Source organism: Notechis scutatus, chromosome Z (assembly GCF_049901735.1).
Source record: "Notechis scutatus isolate UNSWTSFEM ecotype Mainland chromosome Z, rNotScu1.2, whole genome shotgun sequence".
Classification (NCBI taxonomy): Eukaryota; Metazoa; Chordata; class Lepidosauria; order Squamata; family Elapidae; genus Notechis; species Notechis scutatus.
Genome location: NC_142025.1, coordinates 71,314,293 through 71,338,509, shown reverse-complemented (window position 1 = coordinate 71,338,509; position 24,217 = coordinate 71,314,293). Strand labels below are relative to the sequence as shown.

The window sequence follows — 24,217 nt, the reverse complement described above, 5'->3', positions numbered from 1 at the left end:
TATCCCGATAGATTTGAATTATTCTAAACCCAGAGTCTACCTCAGCAAAAAACAAAATAATGATTAAGGCTGAGGATGTGACTCAGTAATCACCACAGCAAAAAATAGGCTCCCATCTTAAAGATCCTTCAGTGTCGCCTCGTAAATGGCGGCTTCTTATCTAAACCGGAAGCCAGGCTGGTTGGAAAGCGTCAGTCGGAATGACTTGCTGTTTTTCTTCGTGAGATAAAGAGGAAGTAAACGAAACTGCAGTCAGGGACTCCTGTCATAGAGATCCTATCCTGCCTTACTCGTGAGTATTGGTCACCCTTGAAATGTGCATGATGCGATGAGATGCGAATGCGGGTTTTAAAGCCCAAACGACGGAAGTTTTACTGTAATTGGGTAAAAGAACGAGAAGTTATCTGTGGGATGTTGCTTTTCTGCTGATATTAGAAATCCAGACTTCTGATCAGGGAAGCCTTGGTCAGAGCACAATGAGAAACAGCCAATCATCTTGCAATAACTTGTGTCATAGTTTTAAGCAATTTACAGCATCACGAAAGCAAGAATGGATGTTTTGAAGTAGCGCTCTGAATTCGCCGAAGCTGAGAAGGGCGCCTGCTATTTCATCACATAACCGGTGGCGTGCAAAATGTAATCCAAAGAGCTTTTAAAATCCTGTGGAGTCTTTGGTGGAGTGACGGGACACTGAATTTTAGGAATAAACATTCTCGGCTCTGTAGAAAACACCGAACTGGCATGACATTGAAACGTTCCAATAAAGAAGAATATTTGTAGCTCAGAGTTGACATGAGGGGTCCTTGGTGCTCTCTGAACTTGGTTGTTTTCTTGCAGATAGTTCATTACCCAAACTAGGTAACGTCATCAGTGCTAATAATGTTACCTAATTTGGGTAATGAATGTCTGCAAGAGAACAACAAAACTCAGAGAGCACTAAGGACCCATATACATTGCTGTTTTATGTCTCCAATTCCCACTCCATCAGGCTTTCTGGCATTTGAGACTTTAACTTTGCCAAATGATCTGATCAATATGGGTCCTCACAGTTTATATATAAGATCCATCTAAACTTCCTGTCAGATCACAGAGTATGCCCATCTGTCCATACTGAATTACCACAAAACAAAGTCAGGTCTGTTTTTTGTTGTTGCCATAGATAAAAAAAACTATGGCTCTGAAGCACAGATCTCTCGATTGTTCTGTGGGATATTGTATACATCAAATTACAGATTACATATTTCTCTCCCTTCTTAGAATGTAATTATCAGAGTTGTTGACTGGTGCTGCCATGGCAAAAAACCCTAATTATTATCCAATTTACTTGAAATCACTCAAAATATAGGGGACAGCTCTTTTATATTCATAAACTATAATTTAGTTTATATAAAATATTCTGCACACGGAATGATTGTTTGTGATTCCTGGGATATTAGCTGCATTTTCCTAGATGAATATTTAAATCTATCTGCATTGTGGTCCTATTACCAATCCAGGAGGTGGCACTATGTTATGTACTTAAAGCATTTAACAAGCATGGGATATGGCCAATACAGTATATTACTCAAAATAGTAAAGAAATTATCATATAGAAAGACATGAAGAATTCCTCTCTTCTATCAGTTGTGTTGGGATGTTATTAAAAAAGTAGTCATCTTGGTGCAACACAATTGCAGCATAGAAAATGTAATATGTAGAGCAGAATGCTTTAAGATTTACAAATGATCCCAAACAAATAGAGTTTGAACTCTCATGGAAGTTTTGGCATGTAGAGATCTATAGAATAAAGGCTTCCTCGAATAGATTCTCATACTACCATTCACTGGCAACCTGGCAACATGATTTACTAAATGAGGTACTGTTCAGTACTACAGGAATGCCATCTATATTTTAGCACCAATATGGATTCAAAGTTTTAAACAAAAGATTATAAAGAAGGATGAAAATACTGCAAATCACATGAAAACTAATCTTTGGTATATGTATTGTAGAAGTAGTCCAGATACTAAGCCTGGCTAGTACTTGGAAAAAAGATCAAGGAATCTGAAGGCTATAAGTTAGACTAGTAAGTAAAAATGCTTACTTTCAGGTATGGAGTTACATAGACATTAGTAGCATGACTGGAGGGATTCGTTATGTTGAGTAACTATATTTTTTTAAATTCTTCTTAGGAATGTTACCAAGATGTCTGCACATTCATTGCTGTGTGAGAGAATTATCTTGGCTAAGGAACTAATTAAAAGAGCAGAAGCTCTTTGCAGATCCCAAAAAGATGGCATAGAAGGTGGACCAAAACTTTGCCGTAAATTAAAGGCAGAACTAAAATTCTTGCAGAAAATAGAAGCTGGTAGAATATGCATCAAAGAATCTCATCTGCAGAGTACAAATCTCACTCATCTGCAAGCTGTCATTGAATCAGCAGAGAACTTGGAGGATATTGTTGGTGTTCTCCATGTTTTTACTTATAAGGATTCATTTGGTGAAAAACAAAATTTGGTAGTAGATGTAGTTGCAAATAATGGGCATACTTGGGTGAAAGCAATTGGTCGGAAAGCTGAAGCTCTGCATAACATTTGGTTGGGCAGGGGCCAGTATGGTGACAAGAGTATTATTGAACAAGCAGAGGATTTCCTACAAGCAAGTTGTCAAAAACCAATACAATATTGCAGCCCACACATTATTTTTGCTTTCTACAATGGTTTGTCCAGCCCAATGGCAGAAAGGCTAAAAGAAATGAATATATCTGTGCGGGGGGATATTGTTGCTGTGAACCTATCAATGAACTGTCTTAAAGAAGATCACTGCTTCAGTTCTAGTGAATCTGACAATGGGGATGAATGCTTTCAAATGACAAAAGTAGATCGGGATACCTTAATAGCCAGTGTTGCATTTCCTACAATGTTGAAAGTAAATACATGCAATAGGGTTAATTTAGACATTACTACTTTGATTACATATGTCTCAGCCCTAAACTATGGAGGCTGTTACTTTATATTCAAAGAGAAAGTCTTAACTGAACAGGCCTTACAAGAGCGATGTGAGAGTGTTCTCCCACAACTGGAGGAATTCATGAAGGAGAAAGAATTGTTTGCTTGTGAATCTGCAATCAAAGATTTTCAGATTATCTTAGAAACTATAGGAGGTCCTCGAGAAAAATATAGAGCCACATTACTTATGGATAGAATCCATGTGGTCCCAGACCAACCCTCTGATTATGCCTCAAAATTAGTGACTAGCTCTAAAATCAATAACCGTTCTTTGATCATCTTTGGAACAGGAGATACTTTAAAGGCCATCACTATGACAGCAAATAGTGGCTTTGTTCGGGCAGCAGCAAATCAGGGAGTAAAGTTTAGTGTGTTTATTCATCAACCAAGGGCATTGACAGAAAGCAAAGAAGCTTCTTCCACACCTTTACTAAAGCACTAAGTTGGTTCCAAATTATGCAGAGGTTGTATTCAGCAGATTCTGATCAGTTCTGGAGAACTGGTAGCGGAAATTTTGAGTAGTTTGGAGAACCAGCAAATACTACGTCTGACTGGAAATTTTACAATATCCTTCCCCTGCCATGTCCACCATTATGTATATTATTTCTAGTTTAAGGAATTTTAGAAACAATAGTTTAATGCATATAAATATTGATGTTATGTGAACACAATGTATTCATTTGACTGAATTGAACTGAAAGAAACGTAGGGCAGACATACTCTGTTGTGCTTCACCTACTCATGTATAACTTCATGTAAATGTATATAACTTTTCCTGTGTGTTGCCAGAATGCTTTCTTAGAGCAATTCCACATTGTCTTGAGGCTGACATAGATATGCACAATATAATAATCTTGGTGCAAAGGATTGTGTAGATAATTATCAACTTATGACCACAATGGAGCCCAAAATTTCTGTTGGTAAGCAAGACAGTGGTTAAGTGAATTTTGCACTATTTTATTATCTTTCTTGCCACAGTTGGTAACGGAATCACTGCTAGCAACACAGTTATTAAATACATCTAACTTCCCCATTGCATTTGCTTATTGGAGGTCACAGAAAGTGATTACTTGACCCCAGGACATTGCAGCTATCATAAATACCGTATTTATCGGCGTATAACACGCACAGGCGTATAACACGCATCTTCATTTTAAGAGGGAAATTTCAGGAAAAAAAATTAAATTTCTAAATAAAAACTTTGAAGCAAAATAAGGGTAGCTCAGAACTTTTTTTATTAATATTATTACCACTTATAAGGTAAATCAGTGGTCCCCAACCTTTTTGTACCAGGGACCGGTTTCAAGCAGAAAATTTTTGCAAGGACCGGGGGAAGAGAAGAGAAGGAGGCTTCGCTCTCTCGCTGCTCCACCATCCAAGGAAGAAACTGCTTCAAAGAAGCGGGGGCTTTTCCTGTCGCCGCAGCTATTCGAGCGCCGTTTCACCCCCACTCCCACCCGTGCGCGCGTTTCAATCCACAGTGTCCCATTCTGCCTGCCTGCCTGCCTGCCTTAGTTTCTGGTTGTTTGGGAGCAGCTTGGCTGAGAATAATAACTATTCGCCTCTTTTACTCAGCGAAGCTGTTCCGATTCAACCATTAACGAAGGCAGGCAGGCAGGCAGAACGGAGCACTGCGGGCGGGCGGGCGGGCGGACGGGGTGGGGTGGGGAGAAACGGGTGCTTCAGGAAGCTGCGGCGACAGGAAAGCCCCCGCTTCTTTGAAGCAGTTTCTTCCTGTGCTGGTGGAGGAGCGAGAGAGCGACTGAGAGCTGACCCAGAGAGAAGGACAGGCTTCGGTTGCTTCCTCCTCCCCTTCTTTCATTTGTGTCCTTGATCCCCGATCCCAGCAGCATTCACCGAAGGTGAAGAAAGCCGCCATTTTTTTAAAAAAAAAAATTCTTTGCGGCCCGGTAGAGAGTGCTCCACGGCCCGGTACCGGTCCGCGGCCCGGTGGTTGAGGACCCCTGAGGTAAATAATGCAAAATAATGCCCTCTGCTCGCACCGCCCGGCCTCCGCTCGCACCGCCCGGCCTCCGCTCGCACCGCCCGGCCTCCGCTGGCTTCTTAACATTATATCGGCGTATAACACGCATACATCATTTGCCCCCTATTTTCAGGGGGAAAAAAGTGCGTGTTATACGCCGATAAATACGGTACATGCTAGTTGCTGACCATTGGTATTTTGATCATATGACCCTGGGGATGCTGCAACAATTGAAAGTCCAAAAAATGGTCATAAGTCACTTTTTTCAGTGCCATTGTAACTTTGATCATTAAATATTTATGTATTCGTTTGTCAAACATGTACAAGATAACGAGTATAAGTATGAACATAAATAAGAACAAAGGAAGTAAATACAGATAAATGGGTAGAGTAAGACAGGGATGGTAGGCTTGCTAGAGCACTTATGCACTTTAAGGACCTCTTAAGAATGGGGTGAGGTCCACAGTAGACAGTTGAAGCTATGAGGGGTTGAAGCTGTAACAACGAAGTCTGGTAGGGTGTTCCAGGCATTGACCACTCTCTTGCTGAAGTTGTATTTTCTGCAATCAAGTTTGGAGCAGTTTACCTTGAGTTTGTATCAGTAGTTTGCCCATGTATTATTGTTTTTTTAAAAGTTTTTTTATTTTTAACAACAAACATAGACAAACACAAACATCAAATAAAGTCTTATTTCAATTATACAGTGTGTCGGTTTGTACATATGTCTTGTGCACAATAGCTATAGTCTTTTCCTCTTAGGTTTAAATTTACATTCATATTACATTAATCAACTTTCCATGTCATATATTATTATTATTATATCATTAGACTTTGATTTCAAATCTGCACTGACCTTTATAGCAAATCTCAGTTCTTACTCATTTTAGTTCATATTATAATTCATTCCAGAATAATCAGTTATAACATATCATTACTATTGTATTATAATTCAGTTTCCTACTTTTTTATCTAATCATTGATAAAATAAATCCCATATCTCTTTTTCTTCTTGGTCTTTGATTGCTAAAGTTAATTACTCATTTCTGCGCATTCCATTATTTTCTTAATCACCTCCTCCTCTATTGGAATTTTCTCATTTTTCAAATTTTGAGTAAATACAATTCTAGCTGCAGTTAAAACATTAATAATCAAATATATCAATTCTCTGTTGTAACTTTCAGGTAAAATTCCCAATAGAAATATCTTTGGTTTTAGATCTGTATGTTGTTTTCTCATTTTTTCCAGCCATGTGTGTATTTTAGTCCAGTATCTTAGCTTCCGTGCATGTCCACCACATATCGTAATATGATCCTGGTGTCTGATGGCATTTCCAACACTTTGCCGATTTATCCTTGAACATCCTTGCTATTCTTGCTGGGGGTAAATGCCACCTGTAAAACATACAAATTCTCTTTATATGCTGTCGACATTGTTAGTTTATAGTTTCTAGTCCATAGTTTCTGCCATTTTTCTAGATCTATCCCATATCCAAAATCCCCCCTCAGGCAATCATTGTTTCTTTAACTTGTTTTTCTGATTTCACTCCTAGTAAATAACCATATAATTTTTTCAATATCCTCTCCTCAGTACCTGTTAAGATTTTATTTAATTCAGTAAATTCTTTATAAAACCTTTCTGTCTTATTGTTTTTATCATATCTAGAATGTATTTGCACATAGGAATACCAATTCATCTTTATCTCTTGTTCATCTAATTCTTGCTTTGTTTTCAGTTCACCCATTTCATTTAAAATTTCACTATATCTAACTATGTGTTCCATTTTAAAAACAATTGGAAACACAGATGCCTCTGTAGTTGATAAACAGACTGGTATTTTCATATAATGTTTCTTTATTTTCTCCCCTTGCATTTCTTAACAACAAGGCATCTCAAATATAATGTCTCCTAAAATACCCATGTGCTTTGCTTTCCTTATACCATAAAAATGCATGCCACCCCAATTGTAAATCATGACCTTCCAATGTTAACAATCTAGTATTTCTCAAAACAATCCATTCTTTCACCCACATCAGTGTAACTGCCTGGTAGTATAATTCCTAATTGGGTAGTCCAAAACCTTTCATTCTGGTGTCCTGTATCAATTTTAATTTAATTCTTGCCTTCTTTCCCTGCCATATATATTACAACATTATTTTGTTCAAGTCTTCAAAAAATTATTTCCCTAATTTAATTGGAATCATCTGAAACAAATATAATATCCTTGGCAGGGGTGGGTTGCTACTGGTTCGGCCCGGTTCTATAGAACCTGTAGCTCTGAAGAGCAGCAGACACTGAACCAGTTCAGTGGTCTGCTGCTCTGTTTGGCCCAGTTGCCCGCCCGGGCTCTTGGCTGTCCTTTATTTCCTGCTTTTTCAACTTCAGCTGCTTTGTGAGTCACAGCTGAGGATAAAAAAGCAGGAAAGAAGAAGAGTTTGAAATGCTGCGCACCTGCATGCAGCGGTTGTCGGCTGTCCGGGCAGCACAGCTGAGGTTTTTTGGAAATGGTCTATATACGTGTGCAAAACATACTGTCACGAGGGGTGGGATTCTACCTGCCGGAGATCCGTCAAATTGTGCCAATGGCTGGCCCCACCCTGCCCACTCACTCCTTACCTGGCATGCGCACCGTCAAACTTGCCTGCTAAGTTGCTATTTTTCCTTTTTTTCTCCTGACCATTAGCTGTTCTGCTGTGCCAGGAGATTTAGATTAGCTAGAAAGCAGGAAATCATCGGATTTCTTGCTTTCTAGCTAATCTAAAAGCAGAGCTGAGCTTGAAGCTTCTGTTATTCAGTGCAGACTCAGGTAGCAGATGGCAGATAGATAGATCTCTGAATGAATCTGTGATTCTGTGAGCAACTCAATCTCCGTGCCTGCTTTGCCTGATTTTGGGTAAAAGTTGCTTTTTTATATAAAAAAGTCAATATTTACATAAATATTTATAATATTTACATACAAGCCATGCCCACCCAGTCACATGATCACCAAGCCACACCCACAAATTAAGCCACAAACACCGAACGGTTGTTAAGAAATTTGAATCCCACCCCTGATCATTGGTAATATGTTCATTTTGATTGTAGATATTCTCCCTATTAAGGATAATTGTAGATTTCCCTATTTTTCCAAATCTGTCACAATCTGTTGTTTTAATTTATAATAATTATCTTCCTTTAATGTTCCACATCTTGCTGTTAACTGTATTCCCAACTATTTTACTTTGTTTGTGATCTGGATATTCAGTCTGTCTGTCAGTTCTTTCCTTTGTTTTTCCGTCATATTCTTAACTAAGATCTTTATTTATTTTTAATCCTGCCACCTGTCCATATTCTTCAATCTTTTCTATCAATTTAGATACTGTTTCCAATGGTTCTTCCAATATAAAGACCAGATCATCTGCAAATGCTTGTTATTTATATTCCTCCTTTTTTATTTTCATTCCCTTATTTCTTTGTTTTTCCTAATATTTCTATTTAATAGTTCCAAACTCAATACAAATAGCAATGGTGACAGAGGACATCCTTGTCTAGTTCCTTTTTAATATCAATATTATCTGTCAAATCTCCATTTATCATTACTTTTGCAGATTGTTTATGATTTATTGCCTCAATTGCCTTAATAAATCTTTCTCCAAAACCCATCTCTTGCATTTGTAGTAACATAAATTGTCAATTTACATTATCAAAAGCTTTTTGTGCATCTAAGAACACCAAGGCCATTTGCTTCTCTGGATGTGTTTCATAATATTCCAATGTATTCAAGATTATTCTCATGTTATCTTTTATTTGTCTCTTAGTAGGAAATCCATTTTGATCAGTATGTATAAAATGGTTCAAATATCTTTTAAGTCTTTCTGCCATTATTGAGGCGAATATTTTGTAATCTGCATTTAGCATGGATATAGGTCTATAGTTTTTAATTTTTTGTAAGTTGGTATCTTCTTTTGGTATAAGAATAATATAAGTCTTTGTCCATGAATTAGGTATTTTGGTTTTTGACAAAACCTCATTCATTACTTCAAGCATTGTAATATTTAAAGATTCTGCAGGATCTTGTAGAATTCTACTGGTAGAATTCTGGGCCTGGAGCCTTTCCAGTATTTTGCCTATTTATCGCCTCTGTCAGTTCCATCACTGTTTTTTTCCCTTCCAACATTATCTTAGTATCCTCAGGTATTTGGGGTAGCTCTGCTTTTTGCAAGTATTGTTTAACTTTTTCTTCTTCAATATTCTCTTGTTCATATAATTTCTCATAATACTTCTGTACTGTTTCTTTTTTTTCTTCATTTCCATTACAAATGATTCCATGCTCATCTATTAATTGTATTATCTTTTTCATTTCTCTTTCTTTTTTCAGTTTATATGCCAGCCATCTGTCTGGTTTGTTTGCATTTTCAGAGAAGTTCTGTTTAGCTCTCCTAATTTTTTGTGCCAATTTTTCTTTTTCCATCATATCCTTTTTTGTGAATATTTTTGTAGTTCTTTCTCCAGTTTCTTGTAGTCTTCCTCTAATATTCGTTGTCTTTGTCTAATGTTCCTTTTTCTTGTGTAGTTTATAATCAAACCTCTAGTATAGGCCTTCATGATATCCCATACATTTTGTAGTGAGGTTTCCTCCTTTTTGTTTTCCTTAAAGAAAAAAGCCAGTTCTTTTTCCATATTTTGTATAAATTCTTTTTCTTGCAAGATTGAATTGTTCAAAGTCCATTTAGATCTTTTCTTTTGTCCCTGCCATTTGACCCATATTGGGTTATGGTCTGCCCAAGTATTGTTTCTATATTTACTTCTTGTATGTTAGAGATTAATTCCATTGACATCCAGATCATATCTATTATTGACCATGGTAAATGTCTATTAGAGTAAAATGTATATTATCTATTCTTGGTGTTCATTTCTCTCCAAACATCTCAAATACTTAATTCCTCTACCATCTTGAAGAAGGATCTTGGAAGTGTTTTTCTATTTTGTTTATTAACTTCCTGTGTTTTATAGTCCAACTTTGTGTCCACTATCGCAACAAAGTCTCCCAAAAGACATATATTATCATATTCCAATACTATTATTTTCTTATGCAATTTTTTATAAAATTATTCTTGTTTTTTATTTGGTGCATAAATTGCTGCTAAAAAGATATTTAAGTTATTATCAATTATTTCCACCATTAATATTCTCCTTCATTTGTAAGATTAATTTAGCTTTGATTGTATTCTTAATATATAGAGCTACTCCTCTTTTATTTTGTGGGGCCAATGAGGTGTATAGATTCCCAGTTCTGGGATAATTCAACACTTGGACATGTTGTTTTTTAATATGGACTTCTTGGAAGCAGATTATATCTAATTTTAATTTTTTTAGTTTAAGAAATGTTTTTCTGCTTTTGATGGCCGAATTAAATTCATTTATATTTATTGTAATAATTTTCTTCTTCTTCCATTGTTTATACTTTATATGTAGGGTTTATTGCTCTCGTTCTTTGATCTCTTACTTCTTTTAATTCTACCCTTCCACCTACTGCTCCCTCTTCTCGTATCTTTTCATCTCTTTTTTCTTTATCTCTTACTTCAACCATCTCCTCTTGAAGTTTAACTATTTCCTCGTCTCATATACTCTCCTCTTCTTTTCCTCTAAAATATTCGCCATAAAATAATTCTGTTTTCTCTATTGAGTCCACTCTGTGTCTTTGCTCTTGCCAAGTAAATATTAAGCCTTTGGGGATCAACCATCTATAGTTCACTCCCTTCTTAATTAAAATTTTTGTCAATTGATATTCTCTTCTTAAATCTCTCACTTTTCTCGGTACTTGTTTTAGGACTATCATCTCTTTTCCTTTGTATTTCAATGGGTCATTCCTTGCACTCTGTAATATTTGTGTTTTTATTGCTTTCTTGGTGAATCTTACATGGATTTCTCTAGGTAATTTGTTTTTCATAGCATATCTTGTATACACTCAGGACACTTCATCTATACCATCCATCATTTTTTCTTTGGATATCTTCAAGGCTCCTGCCAACACTTCTATCATTATTCTGCAAGGTTTTCTCCTTTTTCTTCTTCAATATTTTGAAATCTGAGATAAAAATCTGCTCTGTCCATCTCCAAGGCCAGCATTCCTTTTCCCTTGTCTTGTTCAACTACTATCAGCCTGTTATCAATTTCTCCAACTTTTTTCTCTGTCTGGTCTCCTTTTTCTTCTATTTTTTGAAATCTTTCTTCATTCTTCATCATCATTTGTTGTATATTCTCTATTTTCTTATCCATTTCCCCCATTTTCTCTTCTATTCTTTCCATTCTATCTTCCAAATATTTCCCTTGTTCTTGTATTGCTTGCATTATCATTTGTAATGTGACCTCCTTTTCCTTCTTCCTCTCTCTCTCTCTCTCTCTCTCTCTTTCTCCTGCTGTAACATAGTGTGAATTGAGTGCTGACCAGCTGGACTTAGAGAGGAGGAGTAGGTATTGATGAGCCTGTAGCAGCTGTTTTCCTCATCTCTAATTAGTTGCAATCCTAGTAAATAAGTATCTGCTTACAACACCAGGAACAATTTTCTTCAGGCTCTTCTTTACCTTTATCCAATTATAAAGGGGAAAAAGAAAAAAATGAAGAAAAAATAAAAAGAAAAAATGATTAAGAAAAAAGATCAGTTCCATCCAAAAAGCCAGAAAGACTAAAATGTAGAGATATAAAGAACAAAGAGAAAAGGAAAAAATGAAAAAGCTCAATATTTAAGAAGAAGAAAAAAACAACAATGATGATATAAAAATTAATCCACAAGTGACATTAAAAGAGAAAAAAAAGAACCAAAAGAAAAAAGATACTCCAACAGTGAGGCTAAAGCCAAAAAATTAGGCCAAGAATGACCACCAGCCATCAAGAAATAAAAGCCTCAGTATAACATCCAGCAAGCCAAAAAGCCAGAGTCAAGGACATCAATAATATATTGTCCAAGGTCACATTAATCTTTTATCTCTTGTTTAATTTAGCGGCTGTTTACAAAGTCTGTGAGAACAGCACCTGTTTTCAGAACTCACTCTCTGTACCTTCTTTTTCTTCTAAACAGCCTGTAGTCAAAACAATGAACTTTGATCTCTATTAAAAGTTCCAATTTTTAATAAAGTATATGCAACCTCTAGATGGCAGTATTACTTAACTTTCTCCTTTAATTATACTATATCCAATAGGTTCTGACAAAGTATCCTTTTAAAAAGTAAAAGTAGAAAAAAAAAACAAAGTCCAGATTTTAAATGTTAAGTTTAGCAACAAAAATTAACGGTAATCTATTAAATAATGTTTGAAAATCCAGTCCAGTTAATAAAAAAAAAATCTTTAAAAAATAAGGAAAAAAATAAAATAGTCCAAATAAAGTTTGACAGCTAAACTTATGTTCTACTTGCCACTGTTCTCCACTTTTCGGTCTTCTTTCTTCTAAACACTCTTTCCTCTTAGGGTACTCTGATTTTGATTTAATTAAGAAAAAAGGAAAATGAAAGTTCTCACCCAAACTTTTCCTACCAATCTTCCTTTCCGGGATTGTCATAGCTTTTTAGCGGCTTTAATGGCCACTTCCCTCCATTGCTGGGCTTCAGGAGCTTTCCTGGATCAACCAGGGACTTTGTGATGTCCATGGGATCGACAGGATGTGCTTCCTTCACTTGCCATCTCTCCGGGACAGTTCAGGTCCAATTGAACTGTCTGGCTGCGGGGGTTTCAGCGGCTTTCCCAGGAGCTCTGGAATCGCCGGCATTGCACCACGACGTCAGCCCTGCCTTCCTTCGTGCCCGTGTATTATTGTGATTGAAGCTGAAGAAGTAGTTGACAGGCAAGATGTTTGGACAAAATTGACACACAATTTTGTGAATTATGCTTAGGTCGGACAGCAGGAGGCACAGTTCTAGATTGTCCAGGCCCAGAATTTCGAGCCTGGAGGCATAGAGAATTCTATTGTGAGTGGAAGAGTGGAGTACTTTTCTGAAGAAATACCTCTGAAGCCACTCAATTGTGTTAATGTCTGATATACAGTGCGGGTTCCAGGCGGATGAGCTGTATTCGAGAATTGGTCTGCCAAAGATTTTGTATGCCCTTAGTTAACAATTCAATGTTGCTGGAGAAGAAGCTTCACAAAATAAGATTAACAATTCTTAAAGCCTTTTTGGCAATGCTGTTCCAGTGAGCTCTGGGGCTTAGATAATTTGAGATAAGTACTCCTAGGTCCTTGACAGAGTGAGGGTCTCTATGAGATCGCTTCCGCCTAACTTGTATTTGGTGTTCTGATTTTTTTTGCCAATGTGTAGGATAGAGGATAGAATTTGGAGTTGCCAATTGCGTGACCATTCTGACACATAGTGAAGGTCGCTTTGCAGTGCAGCAGTATTATCAGTGGTGTTAAATAATTTTACGTCATTGGCGAAGAGGATGCCACTTCTTTTAACATTGTCACATAGGTCATTGATGTAAAGCAGAAAGAGTGTGGGTCCTAAGACACTGCCTTGGGGAACACCACTGTTAACTGGTGTAGTAGCTACTGAGATCCTATAGATGGCACTAGATGCTAGCAGCAAACTGCAGTGTCTGATGTCTATATGGGCCTCTTTTGCTGCTTGCATGATTTCATTACTTATCTTGGTGAAGGTGTATCTTGGTGAAAGTGGAAAGTCCCGGACTTATAGATGATCTCTTTTACTAACATCACCACTAGTCTTAAGGATTGGTTGGGAGTTTGTACCAATGTGATTGGAAGGTTTCACCTATGGAATTATTTATGTCCAATTGTGGACTAATTTCCTCAAATTTTGCCCATTTACTCTAGCCCTGCTCAACTCCTGCATTTGCTTTATTTTGTCCTGGCAGGGGGACAGCCAAAAGAGAGAGGGGAAGGAGGTTTTGGTTCTACTGACTCGGCCACTTCCATCATAGCTGCCATCACTACCCTGATTACATTTCAACGGCCCCGTCAGATCATTGTGTTGCAGGGTAAGCCCTTTGAGGGAATTTTAGACACTGGAGCGGATGTTTCAGTGATTTCTGCCAGGCAGTGGCCTGATGCCTGGCCAACTGAACCCTGTCCAAGTGTGTGGGGTGTAGGGGATTGTCAACTTGCACGTAAAAGTGCACAATTTATTTCAGCTTATTTGCCTAATTCAGATTTGATCATTCAGGTCCGTCCTTTTGTATTAGATATTCATGTCAGTCTTGGTGATGCGACCTGCTTATAAATTGGGAGCCACCCTTACTCTGGAAGACTGAGGCTACTGCCCTTCCATTGAATTGGCTGGTTACAGAGCCAGTATGGATTGATCAATGGCCCATGTCACATGAAAAATTAATGGCTCTCCATCAACTAGTAAGTGATCAATTGCTTGCTGGTCATATTGTTCCTTCTAATAGTCCATGGAATACCCCTGTATTTGTCATAAAAAAGAAAAGTGGCAAATGGTGTCTATTACATGATCTTTGTTCCATTAATTTATGTACTCAACCTATGGCCCCCAGCAATGTGGGACACCTAACCCTAATTTGATTCCTTAAGATTATGAAGTAATGGTAATTGATTTAAAGGATTGTTTTTTCTCTATTCCTTTATGCCCCTCTGATCAAGAAAAGTTTGCATTTACTGTGCCTGCAGTGAATCATTCAGAACATAACAAACGTTATCATTGGACAGTTTTGCCACAAGGAATGTTAAATAGTCCCACATCATGTCAGCTTTATGTTGCTGCAGCATTAGCTCCTTTTCGCAAATGTCATCCATTGGTTTTGGTCTATCATTATATGGATGGTATTTTAATTGGAGCACCAAAAATACAACCTAAATTGGCTTTCTGAACTAAAAAATGATGTAAGTGTCTATGGATTGCAGATTGCTCCAGAAAAAGTGCAGCTGCACTCTCCTTATCTTTATTTAGGCCATAAAATGTTACAATCTTATGTCTGCTCCAGCTTTCCCTCTTTTAAAGTTACCTAAAGTTATTTCTTTGATTAATTTGCAACAATTGTTTGGCACCCTTAATTGGGTTCGTCCATATTTTTCTTTACCTACACATTTACTTAGTCCATTATTTGATTTATTAACTAAAGGAAAACAACCTGCAGATCTTATTACAGTTATACCTGGTGCTCTTGCTGTGGTTGAGCAGATTAATAATATATTAAGTACTCAGTTTGTAGATCGCATTCCTCATAGAAATTGTCAGTTAACTCTTTTAATCTTTCCTACTAATAAACTGCCTACAGGAGTGTTAGCTGTGTTAGAAGAAAAAACATATTGTATTGAATGGCTTTATTTACCTCATACCCCATCTCAAAATGTCTTACCATTTATTCAACCTATTGCAGAAATAATAACTTTAGGATGAACTCAAGCTTGCAAGAGAAATGGGACCAATTTAATAAATATTATTCTTCCTATCCCAAAGTCTGATTTTCAATTTTATTTTCAGAATAATTTATCTCTTCAATGTGCACTAACTGACTATGTAGGCTGTATTGCATATCATTTGCCTAAAGATCCTCAACTTGTTTGCTTAATGACCTCTTCTTTTCCTGTTTGTCCATTACTTTCTCCTTCTCCATTGCCTCAAGCTCCTACTATTTTTGCAGATGGTGGGCGAACGAGAGGAGCGATTGCTTACAAGGATGATGATACCTGGAAAGTGTCCTACACTGCAGTGCAATCCTAACCTCAACTTTCAGAATTAGCTGCTGCTATTTTAGCTTTCCAAACCTTTTCTCGGCAACCTTTCAATTTAATTTCTGACTCTCATTATGTGTGTCAACTTATTCTTAATCTTCCAGGTGTTTATATCACGCCCAGGATTGATCCTAATCTCATGGCCTTGTTTTTAACTTTGCAGCAACTGCTCCAGGATCGAAAGCAGTTCTACTATGTAGCTCACATACGTAGTCATTCCTCCCTTCCTGGACCTCTTGCTGAAGGCAATAGTTATGCTGATGCTGCTGTTCATATTTTACCTACTTTATTTTCAGATCAGAATCAGTCACTCTTTTTTTCCATCAAAATGCTAGAGGCCTAGCACAAGCTTGTCATATTCCAATTGACCAAGCTAAACAAATTGTTTTATCTTGTCCTCAATGCTCTGAGGCATCCCCTCTGGAGACACAGGAGTTAATCCTTGTGGTCTTGCCTCTTATCAACTTTGGCAAATAGATGTTACCCATGTTCCCTCTTTAGCTTCCTGGAAATATATTCACTTATCTATTGATACCTACTCAGGAGCCATTTCGGCCACACCTCAGCAAGGGGAAACAACTAATCATGTTATTTCACATCTTTATTCGGCTATTACAACCCTGGACAAGCCCTCTTCTTTTAAAAACTGATAATGGGCCAGCCTATTCTTCCTCAGGTTTTTTGCAATTTTGTACCACCTGGAATATTGTTCTGACTCATGGTCTCCCCTATAATTCCTCAGGGCAGGCCATAGTAGAACATACAAACCGGTCCTTTAAGGACTGCCTCCAAAAACAAATAAAAAAGGAGGGATCATCTAGGGTCCCCAATTTGTCATGGGTAACACAACAGGTTCAAAAAGTATTATTTACCTTAAACCAATTGAATGTCTCTATTCAAAATTTGACCGCTTATCAGAGACAATTTCAACAGAAAACAAGTTTGCCTCCCCCTCTGGTGTATTATAGGGCCTTGCCAGATAAAACATGGCCAGTTTCTCTAATCACTTGGGGGCGAGGCTATGCTGCTGTGCTTACTCCTACAGGACCTTTCTGGATTCCAGCTCATTGTGTTCATCCTGCCAAGAATGTCATGGAACCAGTCCCCAAATCCACTTCCGGAGATGGCAAAGATGACACTACAGACAGCACAGCATCCAATCCGATTCCGCCATGCCAATCGTCCAGTGACGTGGGGAGATGTGAAGAACTTGACTGCCAAAGCGCAGGCAGTGTTACAACATCAGCAAGTAGAACAAACTTCTGAGAATTTATGCACTGCCATTTTTGCGGTTTTAATTGCAAATTCCTTAGCCATCATTTACTTATGTTTGATTGTTCACAGCTGTCCTTTGGCATCAGTGGCTGCTATTCCACCTAAACATACACTTGAACAACGTATGAAGCAAAACCTATGGGTACAATTGGCTAATATCACACAGAATGATGCCTTTTGCTTATCTGGAGCTTATGATATGGAAAATTTGCTTTCCACGTGCTTAGTTCCTGTTTGTACTCCTATAGTAATTCAAAACTTCACTGGCTTAAGCACATATTTACTAAATGAAAGTTTTAACTATGGGACTATAGCTAGTTGGGGATTTGCTGCCTATTATCCACCCTTTGATGCGATTGCTTTGCACACTCCAGTGGTAGCCATTCCTGCAAATATAACTTGCGCAAAAATAGTTAATTGTACATCTTCAAGTAAAAAACCTCATTGTCATTGTATTAGCTCACCTACTTTGAACTGCACAGCTTTTAAAGAGACTTCCTTTCACTTTGCTCATGTTTGGCTGCCGCAAAGATGTTTTTTTACATGTGGTAAAGAACCTTTTAATTATATTCCTGCTAATATTAATGAAGCGCAATGCTGCCTCAGCCGGCTGATTCCTGTTTTGCTTTCTTAATAACTTTCTCATTCAAATCATTCTTGATGAGGGGGTCACACTAGATGATACCTGTGACTCTGAAGCAGAATATGTAGCACTAGCTGTATCTATAGTGGGTGTGCCAGCACTTGCTGCCCGTGCTCATCTTAGCATTAATTCTGTGACATGTAATTTAGCAAAAACAATGCTACTTCTTCAGATATTTCAGCAATCAACCATGAGATGTAAGAATTAAGAAAAGCTATTCTACAAAACTGTGCTGCTATTGATTATTTGTTTCTACGTCAACATTTGGGTTGTGAAAGTTTTCAGAGATTGTGTTGTTATAATCTTTCTGATGAATCACGAAACATCCAGCTTCAGCTCAATATTTTACACAATTTGGCCTCAGATTTAAAAATGGATAATGTAGGATCTTTGTGGGAAGGTTTTTGGGCTTGGCTACCCACATGCTTAATGGGAAATATTTTACACTATGCAGTTATTATTATTGCTATTTTAATTAGTGGATGCTGCCTTATTCAATGTCTCCCTTCTCTTTGCAACATATGTATTACAGCTTTTCGTCCCAAACCTTCTCCTACATTGCCTAAGGGTCAAGTATTTGCCCTGTATAAACAACTACAAGCCTGCTCCTCTAATGATTATTATGAGTCCTTCCCTAACTCCTTTTATGATTGTTCTTTATCTAACAAAATAAAAAAGAGTGAAATGTAGTAGCTACTGAGATCCTATAGACGGCACTAGATGCTAGCAGCAAACTGCAGTGTCTGATGCCTATATGGGCCTCTTTTGCTACTTGCATGATCTCATTACTTATCTTGGTAAAGGTGTATCTTGGTGAAGGTGGAAAGTCCCGGACTTATAGATGATCTCATTTACTAACATCACCACTAGTCTTAAGGATTGGTTGGGAGGTTGTACCAATATGGTTGGGAGGTTTCACCCATGTGGGATCTATTCTCCAATCCAAATACTGTATCTACTCTTCCTTGCTTGTAAAAATAGTATAAAATAATAAACGCCACATATGTGGTCAGACATCTTTGGACCCTGAAATGACTGGTTATTGAACTCCCACAAACTGGTGCTGGATTTGATAGGGCCTTCCCTATTTTGACCATTTGTTGCCAGTTTGACAGGAACGTGGCTATTCACATGTGCAGAGATGCCGTAAAAACTAAGTTTCAGCAATAGTTTGTCATGTATCACTGAATCAAAGGCTTTGCAGAAGTCTATGTAAATTGCATCTATTGCTTTACCCTGGTCCAGATGTGTGGTCCAAATGTTTCTGCAGTGTAAGAGTTTCAGATTACAGGACAATTTTTTTTCCTGAAACCAATAAATAACATAAAAATAAATAAAAAATCTTAAAAATAAATTTAAGTCAAGGACTACCTATATCAAAATTTAAAAGTTATTACATTTGGTTACAGTACATCTCAATGTATTTTTCCTAGGATTATCATCGGGGAAATGCATGAGCAAAACAAGGGTTGGTACATAAATCAGAAAAAGTGACAAAGCATGATTAAGCCAAAATGAAGCAATTGTAGTTCTCATTAATTGAAATATGAAGACCTTAGATTAATTTAAAATCTCCTACTGAAATCAGTGAATTTTTAAAAGAAAACTTTTCTTTATCTACATTGTAAACTTTACTTTTTTGTTGAGTTTCTCAGATTTTCACTTTAGTGGCTATTCTGTAATTTATATGGATAATTATAGTATCGATAAAACTATATATAATTAAAATGCTAGTATACAGATTAAATTTGTCTACATGAAGACTGATCTCTTGAAAACTAATTTTAAGATTTTGAGGTTTCGCTTCTACTTACATGGCTGAGAGAATAAAGATTGGAACTCTGTACGTATAAATGACATGTAACTACATTGTTCAATAAGTGGACAAAACATTTCATTTGATGAAAAGGAGAGTGTGATCGCTATTAAAGTAACTTGTGAAATTGCAGTAAATGGGCACAGGATTATACCAATTGTATAAAGTCTATTTTTAATGAAATATTTTAAAACATCTTATGTGAACTGTGTTAGTAGCAAATGCTGCTGTTTTCAAAAAATAAATTGACATTTATGTCCTTCTGAACATACAGCATTGTTGCATTGTGGTACAAAGTAGCTAGTTTGAGCAAGTATTGAGCAATTTCACACAAAGTATTATTTGCTATGAATTGATTGTTAGTAATGTAGCTATCATTGACAAAAATAATTGTAGGCTTGGAAATTACTATTGAGTTTAGCCATCAGTGATTAATTTGGGTAAGATAGGAGAGACTGGGGATAGGAGAGATTTGTGCATGGTTTTTTAACTGTTGAAAATCCTTAAAAACAACAAATGCACTGTAAACATGGCAGCTTTGCATACCATTAAATGGATTATTCTACATAAGCCTGGGATCTGTAAAGGAGAAAATGTGATCCAAAAGTGGTTTATGGAGTTCCCCACAGGTACAACTTGCACAACTACTTGCATTTTTCCCTTTGAATCCAGATCACTGCACAGCCATAGTCAACTCTCCTTTTTGTGTATGCCACTCAGATTGGTCTGTTTTATTAATTATATTATGTGCAAAAATGACTTGTTTTTACACTTTTGAGTTAGTCATGTGAAAAAATAAGTATACCCCATGAAAAGATTTTTTTTAAAATGTAGATAATTGAATTTTAACTTCTTAGCTTATGCAGTATATAAAGGTGATATAATTGAAACAAAAAAAAACCTATGAAAAATTGAGTTTGCAATCATTTATTCAATAAAAACAATTTCTTTTTATTCAATTGGCAGGAAAGAACTCTAAAAATGGAATTATCTGCTAGTCTCTGAAAAAATTCTGGTAGGAATTTCTTCCCACTTATTTATGCAGATTTTTTTTTCAACTTTGTGATGTTTGAGAGTTTCTTGCTGCATAGCTTAATTACTTCAAATCATCCCACAGCAGCACAAAGGAATTTAGATCTGGGCTTCTAGAGCTTTCCTTTTTCTCCCAACCAGTAATAGATTTGGTAGATTTACTAGAATGTTTAGGGTCATTGTCAGGTTGCCAGGTTCATGTTTGAATGAGCTTCAATCTTCTAATAGATAATCTCACGTTATTATCAAGCATTCTATAGGACAAAGAAAAACTTGTTGGGGATTCTAAGCTGCCCCATACCCTAATGCAACAAAGCAAACCTAGACAACTTTTAATCATTGTGCTTTAGAACTGTTATCCATCCTTCTAGTGAAATGTTATGTTTGATTGTCATCAAACATGTTTTCTAGTACTGCTGCCAAATAATTATTTGCTTAGGTGTTGAAGAGCAGTTAGTCTTGCACTGGTGCTCTTTTGGAGAGCAACAATTTCCTTCTGAAACACCTCCTACATGACTCTAATTTGTGCAGTTTCTTTCTAATGGCAGACTTATGCACTTTGGCATGAACTGCCTGGTGAAATTTTGGGACAAGCTAAAATGTGTGAAGTTACAGTAAGATGCAACTGGTTTTAGCTTTAGGTATCTGAAGTAGTGATACATGTAAGGGTGAACTTACTTTGCCAAGATGCAAAATTTGCATTTATGTTTTAACAATGAACTAAAAAAATGTAAATGGTATAATATTTGTTATATTCCTATTATTATTATTATTATTATTATTATTATTATTATTATTATTATTATTATTATTATTATTATTATTATTATTATTATTATTATTATTATTATGAAGATTAAATACCTGTATGTTGAAAAAGTAAACCATTTCAGTGTAGTGTTCTTTTTTCACATGACTGTATTTTGCATTCATAATTATATGCCAAATTTAAATTTATATATAATTTGAAAGTCTTCTTAACCAATTTTGCTTTCTTACCAATTGAAAAGTGCCTGGTATTAACATGTTTATATAGTAGTTGGCACACATTGGTTCTTATGCAATGTGAAGATTTTGATTTATTTAGAATTAATTAACACCCCCTTTAAGTAAGTGGTATTGCAATCCTACTCACACTTACTATAGAGGAGAGTAGGACAAATTGACCCTAGTACACAGTAGGAACTTATATCCAAGAGGTTATATTCTAGAAACTTTCAAGTAGTATTTCTATCAAATCTTATGTCTCCATAATCACTGCCCATTTAAAAGGCTGAAGCTTGAGGAATACATGCTAGCAATTGCATCTTATTAAAAATATTGGACTAGTCAATTCAAAACACTATCTTGGACATGCAGTGGATTTGTAGCATTTACACAGAAAGCTACTAAGCTTATAATTATTTTTATTTTAAGTTTACTGCAATGCATTCTGTACACTTTGATTAACTTATATGAAGGAGCTATCAAATGGGAATGTGGAAGTGAGGCAGAAGGGATAACAGATTAAGACAGTCTAATTAATGCAAGAGAACTGCAATTTTCTGAGATATCAACCATTTAATAAATAACAAAGAGAAAAAAGAATCAGGAATTGATCTCTGCGTCATTGAAGCCCAAGAATTAGAACTGTGGTTTTCCAAACTAGAACATTCCATTATTGCCATCCATGGAGGAGCTGCTTAAGAAAACCGTCAATACATTTTTGTACTGAGATTGTTGCTGTATTACTCTAAAGAAAAACTAAAAACCACAAAAGAAGTTTACGTTTTACAATGAAAATTACATTTTAAAATTTCCCATAGATATTGGTTAAGTATTACATTTAACATTTGACTATTTAGCATTTTCCCTTCCCAATTATACTTCAGTGCTATTAACAGAATTAGAAAACATTGCCAAGAAATTCTTATGAAATAACTAGTTAGAACCAAATAGCATTCATCTTTTCAATTTCAGAAGTGGTATTTGCTCTTCCATGCTGGCGAGTCCCGATTACACATCTTTGCCAGTGGTTTTCAAACATTTTGGTCTCAGGACCCCTTTACATTCTTAAAAATGATTGGGGATCCAAAGAGCTTTGATATGTGTGAGTTATATCTTTCAATATGTTCTATATTAGAAATAAAAACATAAATATTAAACTATTTCTTAATTTGACTTTGCATACTCCTTAAAAATATTTTGGGTTTGTGCCTAAAATATAACTAGAACTTACGGTCTCCCAGTTTGGCATGCAATGATGCATTAACTGGTTCATTTAGTTAACTTTATCATCTGTATAATAAGATGACCAAGATCAGGCAGCCTTTCCACAATAGGTAAGATAATTTGGGAAAAATTAAGTGGCCAGAATTTCTGCTTTTCCTGAAATTTATAAAGGTATAATAATTCTGCCTGGGTAAGTGATGTCACATTGTTGGAATGTTAAAAGTTTAATCACCTAGATTAAACATAAAACATTTAAAACATTAGGTTTAAAAATCTATCTGGTTAGGAGTTATAACATCAACGTAAAAATCACATTTCACAGAGGTCTAGCTGAAAGAAAAGAAGGTATTTATGAAGAGTTTTACATATGTGTATTTTCAAGAATTTGTTCCAAGACAAATTCCTTGTGTATCTAATCACACTTGGCCAATAAAGCATTCATTCATTCATTCATTATTCATTCATTCATTCATTCATTCATTCATTCATTCATTTCCATTCTGGTAGATTTTGCTTGCTGCCCTAAGCTGCTGTTAGTCAGATTGCTGAGGAGGAAAGAGAAAACAAATACCTTTACTTTGACTGTCAGGAAATATGTCTAGTGATGACTTCCAGGTTAAGCCCTCCTTGCCAGACCGCGACTGTCCGCGGCTTCGGTCCGTGCTCTTTTGTTGGAGAGCCCTAATCACCATGGTTAGGGGCTGAAGCTGCTTTGGTGAGGCGGTGTAGTAAGGGGAAACCGCCAGCCAGGTTTAGGGGAGCCGCATCTCCCTCCTCTGGGCTTGGCATTTCCCGAAGACAACCGAGCGGTGGTCCAAAATGGCCACCTTGAAGAGGAGGACTTAGCTGAATTAAGATTTGTGCAGGAGTGAAGAAGGAAGCAGACAACATAAGAACCAGGACAATTTGGCACAACAACTAAATAAAAGGTACCCCAGGATTGATGTGTTAAGAATTTTTAAGAAAGAAAAGAAAGTGGTGGAATTATAAAGGGAAGGGAAAAAGAGAGAGAGAAAATAATTTTGACAGCTGAATGGGGCTTCGAACTGGGAGAGGAAGAAGCCGGAACAAGAAAAATAACTTGAAGTAAAATATATGGGCAACAAACAGGCATAAATTAAAGTTGGATTTAAGAGTATTAAAAAGAAGGGGGAAATATACAAATTGGAGACTTGATTGTTTTGGAATATTGAGGCTCGGAAAGCCCTTAACAATAAAACGGTGTGTGTGTGTGAGGAAGTTGTATAACAGAGAGTGCCATTTTGTGGAAAAAAATTTAAACTGGAAAATATAAAGAAAAAGATTCCTGTTTCTCTATGAACTTGATTCGATACAATGAAAAGGAAATATTGAAACAACAAAACAAGTACCCCAGAAAGTGAAAGCTGAACTAGAATAAAAGAAAAAGTAAGAAAAGATGAATTGTTGGACTAATTGGTGACTTTGGTATAAACCCAGTGTTGGAATAGTTGTGAATTCAGAACGCCTGAAGAAGAAAAAAGAAAAAGAGTAGCTGATTTGTGGATTTTAAAAACTATAAGATATAAGAGTGTGCAATGATGATATTTCTGTGGGAATTAAAAATGA

The 24,217-nt window shown here is 36.4% G+C and overlaps 1 protein-coding gene across 2 annotated transcripts; it reads left to right on the top strand.

Moving 5' to 3' along the window:
• CZH7orf25 (chromosome Z C7orf25 homolog) lies at nt 1-4,084 on the top strand. 2 transcript variants are annotated; one of them, XM_026687496.2, is made up of 3 exons: nt 188-292; nt 1,992-2,065; nt 2,172-4,084. In XM_026687496.2, exon 3 carries the CDS (start codon nt 2,185-2,187, stop codon nt 3,427-3,429), a length of 1,245 nt encoding a protein of 414 aa, XP_026543281.1. In that variant the 5' UTR covers nt 188-292; nt 1,992-2,065; nt 2,172-2,184; the 3' UTR covers nt 3,430-4,084. The 2 variants fall into 2 exon arrangements, with proteins under 2 accessions (XP_026543280.1, XP_026543281.1); XM_026687495.2 differs by lacking the exon at nt 1,992-2,065 and having other exon boundaries at nt 1-292.
• The last annotated feature ends 20,133 nt before the right edge of the window (nt 4,085-24,217 follow it).